General features: G+C 41.2%; 1 protein-coding gene across 2 annotated transcripts; it reads right to left on the minus strand.

The window, feature by feature from the left end:
• Positions 1 to 1,980: 1,980 nt before the first annotated feature.
• Positions 1,981 to 15,584, minus strand: dctn2 (dynactin 2 (p50)). 2 transcript variants are annotated; one of them, XM_035152160.2, is made up of 15 exons: positions 15,364 to 15,584; positions 15,005 to 15,073; positions 12,126 to 12,131; positions 11,204 to 11,300; positions 10,476 to 10,537; positions 10,139 to 10,237; positions 9,276 to 9,436; positions 8,453 to 8,606; positions 8,176 to 8,241; positions 7,802 to 7,840; positions 7,431 to 7,508; positions 6,812 to 6,883; positions 5,925 to 6,027; positions 4,785 to 4,876; positions 1,981 to 2,819 (listed from the first exon to the last, which is right to left on the minus strand). In XM_035152160.2, exons 1-15 carry the CDS (start codon positions 15,397 to 15,399, stop codon positions 2,733 to 2,735), a joined length of 1,221 nt encoding a protein of 406 aa, XP_035008051.1. In that variant the 5' UTR covers positions 15,400 to 15,584; the 3' UTR covers positions 1,981 to 2,732. The 2 variants fall into 2 exon arrangements, with proteins under 2 accessions (XP_035008051.1, XP_035008052.1); XM_035152161.2 differs by lacking the exon at positions 12,126 to 12,131 and having other exon boundaries at positions 15,364 to 15,583.
• Between the last annotated feature and the right edge of the window lie 421 nt (positions 15,585 to 16,005).

The following is a 16,005-nucleotide window of genomic DNA, read 5'->3' on the forward strand; positions in this document are numbered from 1 at the left end:
CACACACACACACACACACACACACACTCAATCTCCAGTTTCGTTTTCATCCCTCTCTTCTTCTCCTCTTTGTTTTCCCCACATCAGAACCAGAAGCAGAGATTTGGGAGCAGTTGGTTGCTCCCACCTCCTCCCTGCTGCTCTGTGCTGCCTGAGGACTTAGACGTTTACTCTGCCCAGTGGACCAAAGGTTGGTGGAAGCTGCTCGCATATATAAATATACATATATGCATATACACACACACACACGAGTAGCTGAGTTTTCTCGTATTTATGTTGCTGAAAGCCCTCTAAGAACAACCCACTTTTAAAAAGGTCTGTTTTCCAATAGGGATTCTCTCTTTATCATTCATTCATTGGCCTTGTTATCCTTGTTTGTATTCTGCGCTGCGAGGAGAGCAACAGTCTGGAATGAATTTTTTATTCTTTAACGCCGTTGTTAACAGCATTTTGAGCCGAACCCCTGGTCGGTCAATGCTCCGATGGTAACTGTGTGGAAAACGTGTCCATGACAGATGGGGCTGGGCTCACCCAATCTAGTGCAGCCCAAAAATAGAAGGACAAATGCAGTATAACATGATATACGGTCCACAGTATGTATCTGTGCTCATCTGGGGCATTCCCTTCTAAATCGGAGCTCGGCATCTTATTCCCCGCGAGACACACTTGATACGTCCTGTCCGAGCAGCTCGAAGGAAACAGAAAGAAAGTTGGGATTCACGATCATCCTCTCTGAAATAAGAATAAAAAAGATGTGGCCCAGGCCGTAAGATGCAGATACACACAAAGCAAAATGAGAAATCAGCAGGAAGCAGTTTACTGTATGTTTTATTTAATTCAGCCAAATTATCCTGGGTGCAGACATGTCTCTCTCCTGCTGAAGGGGACATCGTAGTGATCTGTGTCATGAAGCCGACCTTTGACTGTGCGTTCCTTCTGCTAACTCTGCATCCCAGTCAACTATTAATCCACTGGCAGCAGGAGTTACTGAACTCGGAGGAGTCCCTGTGCCAGGATGAGTCACCAGAGGCACCTGATCCTCACCCTGCTGGATGTTATCTGTCTGCCTTTGACACGAGTGCCATCACCTGACGGCAGACTCATTGATCTGAGGCCGACCTCACAGAGCAGTTCACTGAGTTCATTCTGTTAATTCACACCGAGGGTCAGATTAGTGCTGATACATTTAAAAGCACTGATTCGATCTTATTGACCTTATTTCTGACTTTTTCTTTGTGACTGAATTCACCGATGCATTCAGTGTTATGTACAACTGTGTGTTTATAGTAGGAACAGAAGTCTTAGATTTCATTCTTGAGGTCTTTTAAACACTTTAAAAAAAAGAAACATATATTTCTGGGACATTTAAGCAAGATGGGAAGGTCCCTAGAGGGTGTTTCTAGAACATCAAGTTTTTTAATGATATTTTTTATTCTCTTAAAATGAAGTTATTCTGGATTTTTAAATTAGTTTTTTTTTTTGGATTATTAGGAATTTGATGTTAGGGGTGTGATCATCATTTCTCCTGGGAGTTTTAATGGGACAGAACAAGTATAAAAGTTTAAAGAATAGTTTGTGGCACTAATATCACAGAAGGCTGACGTTCAGTGTGTCTGGCTTGTTTTATTAAATGCTATGCTGACACCTACTGTTCATAAACAGGCATAACAATTATTTTCATTAAAGAAAATATATTAGTTAGACAACCTGCCTGTTAGAATTAAGAATATTTCACATGCATCATTATCCACAATTTTTATTATACCTTTTATGATGAAAAGCTAATATGTTACATGATTATTTATAACTTCCTGAAGTCGTTTCATAAGTTAAAGCTTTTGTAAATAGAGGAAAAAAACAGAATTTTAACTGTTTCAGTATGTGTAGTAATTTCTTAAGATTCATAATCTAAAGTAATGAAAGTGCTTGAACCATTTTCATTTCCATCCAACAAAGAACGAGGTCAGAAGTCACGTCAACAACATTATTATCGCACTTTGTTTTATTTATTGTTTTCATGACCACAGATGAGCAGTACAGTCGACTTGTAGGCGATGACGAAGCAGATTCAAAGTTTGTCTGTGGCATCTGGTCTCAGTCATAATATTATAGTTACAAGCGACTGAGCGTGAAGAGAAAAAAATAAAGTACACAAGCATATTTACAAGCGTTCCTTCCGTGGCCCCCGACGCTCGCTCGAACGTGCTCCTGCTACAACCCTATAGGACACAGAGCTTTATTTATTTGACATAGTTGACGACATGTTAAATGTGTCACCCATCAACCCAACGATACCGTGAGCCATTCAATTGGACCAAGGTATACAGTACAAATCTAATAATAGTGTGACGTTCCAAAGGAATGGAGGAATCTCTTATGTTTAACACTAATAATTATAAAAACAACCCAGTCTAAAAGTCAATAAGCGAGGGACCGCAATCAGTGGCAAGAGGGAACAAGTGTTTTCAGTTGATATGAATTTGAAGCAAGAGAAAAGGAGTGTGAACAAGAACATTTGGTCTTTTTTTTGTTGTTGTTATTCCGTCTCTTTTCAGACGGTCTAACATTCCACTTAGTGAAAAAAAGGCAGAGGCATGAGTAGAGATCAAGAGAGGGTCAGCCAGGAAGGACAGAGTTAAAAACCCAGTCCCCTCTCGGTGCTCCCTCGCCTGCTCCTATTTGTCCATGTTCTACACACTCGCTCCTGGACCGGCCTCGAACTCAGCCATCGCTTATTGAGAGAGCTTCTTCATCCGCTCATCTAGAGAAGAAAAGTTCTCTTCTATAGCCCCCAGGTTTTCCTTCATTGTCTGCTGGACCTTATGGAAAGAGAAGAGAAAAGCAGTTAGCCAAGAAGTGATGGAGATGGACGAGCGAGAGAATTAGGGCTGGAGGGGAAAGTTGGGTGTAAACGTGTGGAGGAGAGAGAGAGAGATATTGATGAGGCTGAGGAAAGAGGAGTGGCAGGAAAAGGCAGAGGAGAGAGTTGGGTGAGCAGAGATAAAGAAATGGGCAGAAGGGGGAGGAGTCAGACACAATGGAAAGCAGAGGTGCTTCAGGGAGGGATGACACAGTTTCACAATTTAAAATTAATGAGAGAAAAACAATAACCTCTAAACCAATTAACTTCAATGATTACCTCTGACAAGGAGATTACGTTTCCACCCCTGTCAGTTTGTTCCTTAGCCAGAAGGATTACGCAAAATTGACTGAATGGATTAACATGAATCTTGTTTGGAGGATGGGTCAAGAAAGAATCCATTACATTTGGTGCGATGTCTAAAACCATACGATTTATACAAGTCTGAACACTGTGGTGCATCTGTATTGAATTTATTGGGACTGTCTGACTGTTATGCTCTCTGCTAAGTGCCATTCTTTCTTTTATGAAATATGCCAAACATTCACTGGTTTTAGATTTTCTCTTTCATACATTTTAAATAATAACTTTTGGATATTACGCTGGACAAAATATTTGAGGGACTTAATCAAAAAATATTTATCAGTTTAAGTAATAATAGAAATAATCATTAAATGCAGCCCTATTTAATATATTTTACAAAACTGTCTACAAGCAAGTCATATATTTAGGAGGTGAAATCTGAAAATGCTATTGACAGCCATCATTATTAAGAAATGATGTTCTAGGAGGCTGCAAAATAACTGAACTTGCTGAATAAGAAATTGGGTTTTCTGTGAAAGCTTGTCGATGTCGGATTCAATAACCCTCTAAAGCCCTCGGCCATTTCTGAACACAATGCAATCTGTAGAAAGTTCACAAGTTTGTTAAATTTCAAGTTTCAACAAACCTCATCAAAAATGAGGGTTTTACAGTTCAGGTCTGACGAGGCTTTGCTTTGTCCGTGCAGGCACAAGCCTTGAACTGTGAAAGCACAGGTTGATTATCGACTGTGGAGGAGACGGTGCAGAGCCTCTGTCCTAATAAGAAGCTGCCCTTTCTTACATTGTCACTTTGGCAAATGAAAACGCTGCCTCTGCTGCAAACTTTGAAGTCATCAGAAGACACTTCCTACATTAATTTATTCCACATAACAGAAAGCCTTTTGCCAGGTGGTTGAGTTTGTCACATATTTTGATATGAATTCTCAAACATTTTACTCCTATGAAAAACCTTAAAGATGCAGCTCAGACCAGTGGCAGTTCAGGAGAAACAAGGCAGAAAGTGCTTGACCAGTTAAAGCTAAAAAATACACAACAAACAAAGTGGAATCGACATCTCTCCTTATATCGCAGAACAATAAGTCCCTCCGCTAAGGAGATGATGATTTCAAATTCCAAAATTGAATGTGTTCTTCTTTGGGGCATGACCCAAAGAAGAACACATTCAATTTTGGATCGGATCTGGATAAACTAACAGATACACAATTCTTTTTCATTTTCTTTAACATGGAGATAGGGCGTTAGCCTCAGCTGAGGTACGCACTCTGTGAGTGTCCTTCTAGTTAAGTTACCGCCTCTTTCTGCCCATTGTAGATGAAACTAGGTAGACCATCAGCTGTTGCTTTGATTTACTGTCATTTTGTGGCCATGTCTGTGTCCGATGGACAAAGGGGCTTTTCAAGCAGAGTTTGTGCACGTTTATTGTGGATAATACAGGGATCTCAAATAGGTAACTCTATAGCTAGCTAAAGACGATTGTACTTGTCAAGGACATCGCATGGTCCATTCTTCTCCTTGACATGGTGGTATATTGAAGTTCTAAACTATACAAGTGTTACATAATAACCTTGTGTCCAATGTCCAAAAGAGCTTGAGATTCCTACCTGTGTTAGCAGAGTGTTATTGTCCTTCAGAGAGTTGTTGATCATCTGCTGGGTGGTGTCCAGGTGGGTCAGCAGCTGGCCAAACTGCATGGCTGCGAGACAGGAGGTCGGATCAAATGAAACCAAAAGACAGGAGAGAAGAAGCAACAAGAGGGAGCAAGTAAGACACAGTGTTAACTAACACATTCAAACATTTGTGGTAAAATAAAGTGTGTGAAGAGGACAAACAAGTGCAAATTGAATCTGAAACAGACCAAGTGACTGCTTGAAAGAACTATTTTCTTTTCCTTGTTTGCCTTCATTGGTAAAGACAGATGAAATCAGAGCCGCTAAACCTTATTGAGCAGAGAAGACATGAGCTGCAGACTGTGACAGATCAATGTAAAGAGAGGCTGGATGATAAATCACCTCCTTCAGCTTCTCAGAAAGGAATTATCAATATAATCTATTAATGCCAAGGTTCTGCTTTCATGTGCTAAATAATAAAAATATGATAATGTGATATCATGCATCTCTTTCTCCCCAAGGGGGTATTTAGCAGTTCTGCCAGATTTAGTCTAATTCTATTACCATTTCGAGTCTCCCTCTCAGGGAGTTTTTTGCCCTCTGCTATAATAGAATGGCATGGTTTAGACTAATTCCATTATCCATTCGAATCCTATTTTCACTTAGTTTTCATCTTTTGTCACACACACAGACGTTCACATTGCGGATGCAAATCTTTCAGTTTTGCTTCCCAGCACAAACGCTGCTTTGAACGTGGTCGGGGTTCACACCCTGTTATGTTCAGCTGCTATATCCAACATACTTTAAATCTTTAATGCCGCTCCCCACCCCCACTAACCTACATACATCCTCTCCTTGAACTCTCATGGGTGTCATCTCAAGGTTTTTCTCCCCTCACATCAAAGAGCACAACATAAATTATCCAAGTTTCCTCGTTATTATCCTGACTGGGGTGAAATCGACCCCCTGGAGTATATGGAATATATACACCAGTAACTCAACACCAGTACATTTGTGTAACGATTTAGAGTAAAAGTTATGTGAGCTCCTCCCAATCCAAACACACCTGAACATCAATGTAAGGACACAAACAAAGTCTTGAGCTAGAACCCAGTTTCAGTTCCTGTGCGTTACCTTGCTCATGCAACTCCTTGACAGCGACGAGCCTCTGCACCACCTGAGGTACAGAAGTGGACATGGCATCCCACTTCTGCACCACGTCATAAAGCTGCGACACCTGGCAGGTAAACACACACAAGCACATTTAATGCTAAGATAAAGAACAAAGAACAATGATGTAATAATCATGTTATAAATGAATAAATTCATGCAGCTCAGTATATAATCAATACTGTGGTAATTGTGCCATGTAGTCTATCTGAGCATTGTGTGACGGCCTATCTGTACATATTAATGTGATTAACATCAACACCTACATTTAAACTCGACTCCATGGTGCAGAGGTAGATCTTAGAAGTACTGCTTTTGAAATATTATCATTCTTTTATAGTTAATCCTGATTAAAATATTTTTTCAAATCCCATAACAGCAGCTTATGTACGACTCATGACTGGATTTTAGATACCGTCTAAAAAAGAATAAACTCAGACCAGCTGATGATAACATTTTGATATGGCTGTGTTAGCTGTTAAAAACAGCACTAAATTCAAATTGAACATATGCTGCTACTCTTCATCGGTTAGTCTCAGGGCCACAGGCTAGACTATAAATTCTTTGTGGAGGTTTTCAAAACGAAATTCTTTATAAGAGCGAAGTCAGAAGATGTTTTCCTGTGAGGCTCCAATATTAATGGATAAATTATACAACTTCGGACCAAAACATCTCAGCTTTATTATTACAGGAATCTGCCTGGAGAGTCTTCCATCTGACAGTGCTTCTCATGGAGGAATCACATGTCGACTGTGTGGAAGTTGTGAATTTTCATAGACTTTACTGAGAAAATAAATGCAACTGAGATTATTAGAACATTTAACTTGCATTGGTGAAAAGGGCTCACTGACCTTGTTTTGTGTATCAGCATCCTCAATTGCTGCCTTGTGTTTTGCAATCTCATTCATCTTCCCAAGGACACTCTAGAAAGGAGAAAGAAAATCCAATTTTACAAGAGGTATCGTTTTAGGGCATCGGGATAGAAAACGGATTATCTGTAAATACTGTGGTGAATTGATCACATGCAACCCAAACAAGTAGTGTATTTTAAATGTTAGGAAATTTATCATCTTTTCAACAGACACTGCTCGCAACAGTAGATCCAAACAAAGGAAATAGGAACAGCTGAGATCTTGGAGAAAAGGAAAGTTCTATGCCCTGTGTTTTTTGCCTTTGCATTTCATGGATACACAAGATCCAACATGTATTAAAGTTGGCTTAGAATTTGCTGCAGGAGCTGGACCAGCTGTTCCCCGTGAAGTACATCCCACTTTATCTCTGTACTAAATAAAAATGGATAAAATACTGAGATTGTCATTGAAATCTCCATAAGACAGTATTCCTTCAAATCAAAAGGCTTCTATGGTAAACGTACCGGCTGTACAAATCAGAATATATTCAAATTACAACCGAAATTGTCTGTTCATGACCTCCAAACCCTGCACTGCATGCTGAGCAGGAATTAGTTACCTGCAGTCTTGCTTCCACTTGATCCAGAGTAGAAGAGTCGAGTGCGCTGACCCTCGCCTGCAGGAGTTCTATGGTGTCCTGATGCCACACACACACACACACACACACACACACACACACACACACACACACACACACACACACACACACACACACACACACACACACACACACACACACACACACACACACACACACACACACACACACACACACACACACACACACACACACACAATATTTAAGCAGGAATGAAGAAACTTGGTCCTGTTGAAAGTGTGACCCAGTTCTCTGGCTGAATGTCAGATACACAAAAGGTACAAATTCAAACTCCATCCATTGTGTTCCAAAGAAAGAAGTCGACTTCTTACCATCAAACTGGCTCCTTGAACACCAGCACTCAGAGGTCCCTGCAAGACAAACACAAAGAGAGACAAAAAAACACATTATATCAGGAGGCAATGAAGCCCCCGCCCAATTTACATAATTTAAGTGGAAGATGTGATTTCAATTTGACTTTGTGGAAGACTACACGCCAACAGAAGCATGAAAATTGTGCTGGTGTGAGAGTGAAAGAGAAAAGGAGACAAACAGAATTAGTGCGAATGAGACAAAAGCATTAAAGAGGATGTGTGTGTGTGTGTGTGTGTGTGTGTGTGTGTGTGTGTGTGTGTGTGTGTGTGTGTGTGTGTGTGTGTGTGTGTGTGTGTGTGTGTGTGGAGACTAAATACGATTGGCTGCGTACCTGCTTGTCTGATCCTGAGCCAACAGCGTTCTCCAGCTCAGCTAGACGCTTCTCCAGTTCCGCTACCTACAGGGAGGGAACAACGCAACACATGGCTGACACACATACAGCTACTCGTGTATACAGTTCTCTGCCTTTTGTCCTTTTTATGGCCGTATAATATTCAAAGGGTTCCCTCACGACAATGTTAACAAAAACCATGTCGAAGAGACTCAAACACATGCTTGTTTTATGAGTCCATACATCCTGGATGGCTCCACCTCCCTCTCTACAATACCTTTGCAGACTCGTTGAATTTTTCCTGCTCCGGCCGGCTGTGCAGCTCATAGAGCACCACTCCATCTGGGCCCTTAGCTGCTGCCGTTTGCTTGCTGTCTCCTGCAGCGCTGCCCCGGCTGCCCTTAGCCACTTCCAGCTGGGTGAGCAGACGCCTGAGGGAAGGAAGGAAAAAGGGGGCAAAAAAGAAAAAGGAAGAGGATTATAGGTTCAATATTGTTATCACCCCTCCTGTGCTGCCATGTCTGTGCTCCCCCTTGCTCTATCGCATCTGTTTTTTTCAGGCTCGGTTGTAAACTACACGCTCAAGGTGAGCTTGGATCTTTTTTACAACTCTTTTTATCCCTTTCTCTCACTTGTGCTACTCCATCTTTACCTCTCTATCCTCAGCTCTGCTCCCTCGTGCTCGGTCGGGTTCTGACATGTTTCATCTCCCTCTGTCTTCTCTCACTTAATCTTTCACCTTCTCCAGTTTTTATCTCCCTTCCTCAAGCATCTGTCCATCAGGTCTTGTGCTCCTCAGGTAGCGCAACACTGAGATTGGCTGGGTTTATGTGGGCAATTGATACCAGGTGTACTACTTCTTCCTTATCTCCTTCCCCCTCCCTCCTTTTATCAGGGTTATAGTCCAGAGCTCAGTGAAATGAATTCCCCTGCTCTTCTCTCTTTCCATCTGTTTCTTAAAACTACTCTCCCCCCCCCTGTACCTCTCTTCATCGAGACCCTGTCTACTAGCTCATCACTTCTTTGGGGTCTGACAGGTTGTGGCGTCAGGTTTCAGATTCCAAATGCTTTATTGTCGTGTCACCCTCCTTTGAACCCACCTTGCCAGTGCTCCATCTGGATCAGCCAGGTTGATGTGTGCCTGTGGTCCCAGCAGTGAGTCGAGATGGGCAGAGACCAGCTGCTGTTTGAGCTGGGCTGCGTGCTGGGCAAGCACCACCGGGGTCAGCCGCTCCTCTGCATTGCTTTCCTTCGTGGCAGCCTGCAACATCAGGGACACCAAGTTAACAAGACACTAGGGATTTCTATTTTTAGAGCAGCGATGCAGAAGTTGATGAAACCGTGGACATTATCATACATGTTTTATATATTTTCTAATGGTGGAGTTAAATAATTAACAACTTGGACCCAGATAAGCAGCAGAAACCAGCGAAGGGAAAAATGACAGGGATTTCTCCACAACAAAAGATAAAAGCATTGTTTATAGGTGTGTAATGTCTTCCGACACCTCCCCCAGTCACCTACAAAACAGTGTATGATTAATTGTCCTAATTATGGTAAGCAGGAGAAAAAATGTAACACTTTGATTAATGAAATTTAAGGATTTTTCATGCCCCCTAGGATGTAGTAAGAATGCTCCAAATTCAACATTCAAAAAGGCTATGTCTTGTTTAGAAACAGCTCATGAAGTTTATAGGCGACTGTCATTACTGTTGTTATATGAGTGTAATGTTTAAATAAACATTTTCATATTGTTTGATCTGTCACCATATGTTTGGTTCTATTGGTATTGAGATTCACAGAATTTCAACTGTACTGGTTCTGACAACCACATTTCTGTTGCTGTGACAAGGCCCAGATAACCAGATAAAGAGTGGATAATCAGTGTTCACCATCCATTGCCAAGTCTTTTGGACAAGGGAGACGTGCTCGAGTGCATGCGTGTGTCCTGCTGTCAGTTCACCTGGATGACATCCACCTCCTGAGAGAGTTCCTGGATCTCATTCACCAGACGCTGGTACTTCTGCTGGGGCGTCTCTTTCACTCCACAGCCCTCTCCAAGCTAAACAGAGATGAGAGAGAATACAAAATAAATAAAAGACTAGGAATATTACAAAACAACGAAGTGAGTGTAACACACAGAGTCTCCCTGAGACAAGCAATTACACAACATGATCTCAGACTCTCTAACACATTTAGTGAAATGAAAATCATAATGATGGTGTTACCCTAAAAGTAAAGCACCTTCTAAAAGAATAAGAAGTAAAATAACACATTTCTGCCGAACAAAATGTACTCACAATTTCAAAATCTCCTGATTCATAGCCCACTCTTCTGCTTTTACTGATTCGGTCAGAGAAATCTGTGAAAAGGAGACAAATGGATAGTGTGAGAAAACTCAAGAAAGGAACACAAAACAGCAAACTGGAGTCAGTATCAAGCTCAGACTGAACCACAGCAATAACATAACATTAAGCTGCTCTCTTTGCTTGCAAGGTATATATTTTGTAAAGGGCAATGTGTGTAATATTGAAAGTTTTATCTTTACTTGTAGTCACTTATAATGTGCTTGTAAAATTGAAAGTCCCTTAAGATTGAATACAGTATTTTGTAAACACTACTCTGAAAATATGATGGTTTTGTGTTACTTGAAATTTACTTTGCATTTTAAGTAAAACGAGGAATAAAAAAAAACTAAACACAATTATCATACTACTAAAGGTTAGACAGCTGAAGATAAAGGCTGTGTGGTATGTTAATGAATGTGTTTCCCATCTTTTCTCCCATGTTAATATTCATCCTTACTGATGGCAAAGTTGACCATTTGTAAGATAGTTATTGTAAAGGATGGTGATCATTTAAATTTTGTCACCAGTTCTCATCCCCAACTATAACTCAATGAGGAGTACAACAATAATCCTATATTATGCTTTACACAGACAACACTTGTCTTCCACTTGACCCTTATCTTAATAAGTTAACATGCATAAATAAGTTAACAGGGATTTCTCATCAACTGCAAACTGACCAAGTCCCTTCGTGGTGACGTGCTTATCTTTGAACTTGTCATAGGCTGCGTTTGGGTTGACCACAATCCTCTCCACGCTGTCACTGCAGAGCTCCTCCTGTCAGTGGAAACACCAGGAAATAAAGTCAGATCAAAGTCACAAAGGGCTGTGGAGGCAGCAAACACTTAATCAGCCGTAGCTTACTGCCGGTGTCTCAAAGCTAAAGCCGGACTTGAATTAAGTTGGCAGATAGGTAAGATCTCTCTTGATCATTGCCCGGGAGATGTGCTTTCACAGATACTAAATCATGTGTTTGAGTCTATGGGTTTATTGTCGCACACTAAGGGCAAATACCCTCAGAAATTAAAAGTCATTGAAGCCATAAATCATGGAAATCTGCAGGAGCTTCACGGCCATCATTTGCAGCCGTCTTGGAGAGCACCGGATGATTTCAACATAATTTAGAGGCAAGAGGCAGATGAGCAAAATAAGATATCACAGCCATGCCAAGGCCTGATTGTGTCACCTGAAGAGCAATACCATAAAATGTTTAAAGTCATTATAAAACATACATGAATCATTGTAAAAATATATATACGTGATGTGGCATGAATCCATCATGGTCAAAAAAAGAATTTATGTGAATGAAAAAGGGCAAAACTAAATCTAGAAGCCACTATATTCACATTTCTATATGATGATTCTTTGATTAGTGAATTTGAGGGGGAACACAAGTCTGTCATTTGATCAACATCTCCTCGTGATCAATAATGATGATAGATTTCTAGAGACTATGTGTAGGATTAAAACACCACATAGAGATAGATGACATGAGTTCACACAGAAAAAAAGACAGACCAACACAAACACACAATAACACAGATGCCGTGGAGGGGGGAGGAGGATGAGGAGGAAGAGGAGGAGAGTTAGTCAGGCTCTTACCAGCTCCTTGGGTTTCCAAAGAGAGTTAGAGAAAGTAACGGAAGAGCAGAGGGAGAGAAAAAAGTAGAGGGGGAGAAAGAGAGAGAGAGAGACAACACAGATTAATGTGGTTATCACATGCCATGCACACAACAGGAACAGTTGGCCAGGGTCAGGGAAAGATAAGAAAGAAGGCAGTGTTCTGAGAGCTGCTGCTAAAAACCCCTGGAGACTGTGTTCAGACAGCTTGTGATGCCTACAGTTCTTTCTCTCTTCCCCAGTTCACTGTAGTATAATAACCCATTAACACCAGCCGGCTACCTTCTCCGTCGATGCACTTTAAAATGCAGTGGTACCATATGCTCTCATGTAGAGCACTGTCTGTCTCACAACAAAGGAAAGTCGAAGGGCCTGAAAACCCTTGAGTACAGTCAGGTATACAAAAATCTGTCGGAAATAATTCTTAACAACATGCAGTTCATCCTAAAGTAATCTGCTGGACTGAACTTGTTTTCTGTAGAGTAACATTAGCCCAGGAATAGCTATGGCACTAAAACGGCTCTAGTTCACTGAGACTGAATGAATGCAAGTGATAGATAGAACACAAGATTGAAAATGACAAAGAGTCATCTCAACATGGATTAGTCACATCTGATCCTCTTAATAAGATCAGTACTGGTGCAAATACCCATCAGTAGCATCCCTACATAGAATAATGCAGTTTATACTGGGTAATGTAATGTAAATGTAGCAGGCCTGTAGGATAAATATGAATTCCAACACCATGGCCAAAGCTTATTTTTTGTCTTATAAAATGTTCATGATGAGAGCAAAGTTGAAGATTAGTCTCTGCCTGGATTTTCCCCCCATAGTTACATCAGGATGCTTTGATTCCCCAGTAGCTCATTGAACAATAGGACATGTCTCAAAATTAATAACTAAAAGTCTAACAAAGATTGTGACTCCGATTTGATTGTATATCTAAATTTTTATTCTATTTTATCCATCTCACAGTGTGACAGGCAATTACCCAACATGATGTTATCACATCGATATACATTGTACAGCACATTGAGGAAGTTTTTGTCATTATTCTATCAGGCGCAAAAGTCATAAACATGTCATGACACCCATCATTCTATTGACTGATATTGACTGACATGACATTTTTTATAGTGATATAATTTTTGACCATGCCACACAGCCCTATATATATCTAAACAGGCATTTAAAGAATAGTTAGTAAGAATAGTGTGATTAGTCAGGAAGCAACTGTTAGAAAACGATGACGGGTTAACAAGGGAAACCTCTAAAACAAACAAACAAACATTTGTCTCTCTGTCAGGAGCCTCAAACTCACACAGACACACACAACGGAGCCTTTACTGCTTTGTCAAAGTGTAGCAAAATGAAAGAGGGAATTAAAGTGCTGCTGAGAACCCATCAACATCATTACGCCTCTGAAGAGTTTGAATGAGGAACACAAATAAGAGGGAAAAGAATCCATCTCCTGCACTTCAAAACAGTCAACAATCAATGAGTTGCAGAGCGGGAAAAAAAAAAGAGTCACTCCATTAATCTACTTCTCATTTCATCCCAATCAAGGTAGGAGGAGGTAGGAAAAGTGGATGAGATTTTTTTTTTATTTTTTAAAACATGCATAAAAAGCATGGCATTAAGCTCACTGAGAGTAGAATTGAGCCAGTCTTACTTGTACACACTAGGGTTCCGGGAAGGGTGGGGGAGAGTCAAAACACAAGGGCAAGGGTACGGGACGAACGAAGGTGGACACATAGAAGGGAAAATGCCATTAGGATTCAATCAGCTGGTCAGTAAAAAGCCGAGACATGAATAAAGCAAAGACCAGCATCACTTGACTGTTTACAAACTTCTCATTAGCACTGCTTAAAGAACATTACTACCACTAAATCCAGGTGGCTGCTTGGTTACGGTGAGATTAGACAGGAGTCACATAACCTTCATCATTACAGAGTTGTGTCACCTGACTCTTATTTAGATTGTTCTCTGTCACTTTGGGAGAAAGGTTTACTTTATTTCCCTTAATCACTTCTGCCCGTTCGCGTAAACGAGCAGATATACTCACTGAAGTGTGGAATAAGAGTGGAACAGTATTTTAAAAGAACTGCTCTATTCAACGAAACATGACCCTGACATAATTTTAGAGAAACTAAAACTTGAAATAACTTGAAAATATTCTTTACACAGCTAATGCAGTCTACACAGTCCCGGTAAGAAAAATCCTCCTCTGTCAAGATTATAATGTTCATTGTTTTGTTAAAACTGTTTCAGAGGTGCTAAATGAACTGGGTGATGATCATGTGTTCCTATTATTTCCCCCACTCCATTTATTACATTTTGCCCAGTTGAATTAACACCTTTTTAACGTATTTTCTGCAAAACCGATCAACATCTCCATAATGAAGGGGGTTGATGGCAGGACTGTGGAATTAGATTGCATTGGTTTTGGCTGGACTTATCTAATAAACTGACAATTAAGTGTACGACCACTTCCCTACGTCCTGACTTCCTGGTGCATTGATGCTAAGTGAATAACTTTTAGATAGATGATCGAGAACGTATTTAAAATGTTTCCCTGCAGAGTTTGTTAGGTCAACACACACTGTTACTACCACTAATAGCAGCTCAGTGATGACATGGGATTACTCGCATGTATTAATACACTAGTGTTGACCTGTATGCATGATTACGTGTATTTTCTCATGACAGACCTAACGCACATTGACAAAAAGAAAGAAGCCAGTAGATTGTCCAGAATATTACGTGTTAACATTTGTTAGCTAGCGGTGTTAGCTCAGTCTGCAGCGAGTTAGCTCAGTCCGCTCACCCTCACACCCAGAGAGAATAACCCGTCCACGTACCGACTCGAACTGGGCCTGGTCATCCTCTGGAAGGTCTCCGGTCTCGTACACGTCCGGCTCGTTAAAGGCCTGCAGACACAATCAGGTAAACAACACAGCAAAGCATCAGACATGTCTGGTTCGTTGTCGTTAGCCTGGCCAACGCCCCGGCCCGTCCAGCACCACGTATCCAACAAGCTAACCCTTCCTCTTTAGGTGACTTCTATCACAACACACAACATTACAGGGAAGCTATCAACACTATACAGTTGTTAGTTAGCATATGGAAATCCAGACAACACGAACAGAGGCGGTGTTAGCTAGGCTAGCGCTGCCGAGTAGCAACACAGCTAACCTCCCTGCTAGCATTAGCCACTTACAATTCCTGGCAAGTTCGCGTATTTAGGATCAGCCATTGTCAGCGGGAAGCTCCGAAATATCCACCAGAGGAAATACGGACAGGTTTTAAAAAGGCGTGAGGGGTCGAGGGACCGTGTGGAAGAGCCGGAGGAGCTGAGGAGGAGCTGAGGGGGGGATGAGGCAGCAGAGTCTCCTTCAGCCCGATGTGGTCACCAGCTCGATTTGACAGCGTGGATGTTGGGTTTATGTCAGGGGCGGGCGGGCGGGCGGTGCTGTGTTCGCTTAAAGTCATTGCGAGGGAGCTGGGCGGTCCACCAGCGTGACCAAAACAAGCATCCCCGTGAATGTGGAGCGTTCATGTGACCAAGACGATATAACTGCACCTTTATGTGGTTGTAGCATCTTTTTCTTTGAGTTTTCAGTCAATATATTATTTGATTTCGCTCTGATGGTGGGTTTAACAGATCTGCTCCAATAATAACATTAACGTGTCTTTCTTATTAACGTGGTAGGATTGTATCAGAGTGGTCACACGGTGGCGCTGACGGCACGAGCAAGCAACTCAACCAATGGGCCAAAGATGGTCGATTAAAATGATGATTCACTCAGTTAGGAAATAATGCCCTCCTCATTTAAACTGTTACCAAGCCATCTTGTTTATT

Source organism: Hippoglossus stenolepis, chromosome 3, assembly GCF_022539355.2.
Source record: "Hippoglossus stenolepis isolate QCI-W04-F060 chromosome 3, HSTE1.2, whole genome shotgun sequence".
Lineage (NCBI taxonomy): Eukaryota > Metazoa > Chordata > Actinopteri > Pleuronectiformes > Pleuronectidae > Hippoglossus > Hippoglossus stenolepis.

Excerpts from the sequence above, each read along its gene's own strand:
- dctn2 (XM_035152160.2), bottom strand. The coding sequence starts at position 15,399 with ATGGCTGATCCTAAATACGCGAACTTGCCAGGAATT. Across the intron at positions 7,841-8,175 it reads GCTCAGGATCAGACAAGCAG|GGACCTCTGAGTGCTGGTGT; the intron begins GTACGCAGCCAA and ends TTTGTCTTGCAG. Across the intron at positions 6,884-7,430 it reads AAGTGGAAGCAAGACTGCAG|AGTGTCCTTGGGAAGATGAA; the intron begins GTAACTAATTCC and ends TCTCCTTTCTAG.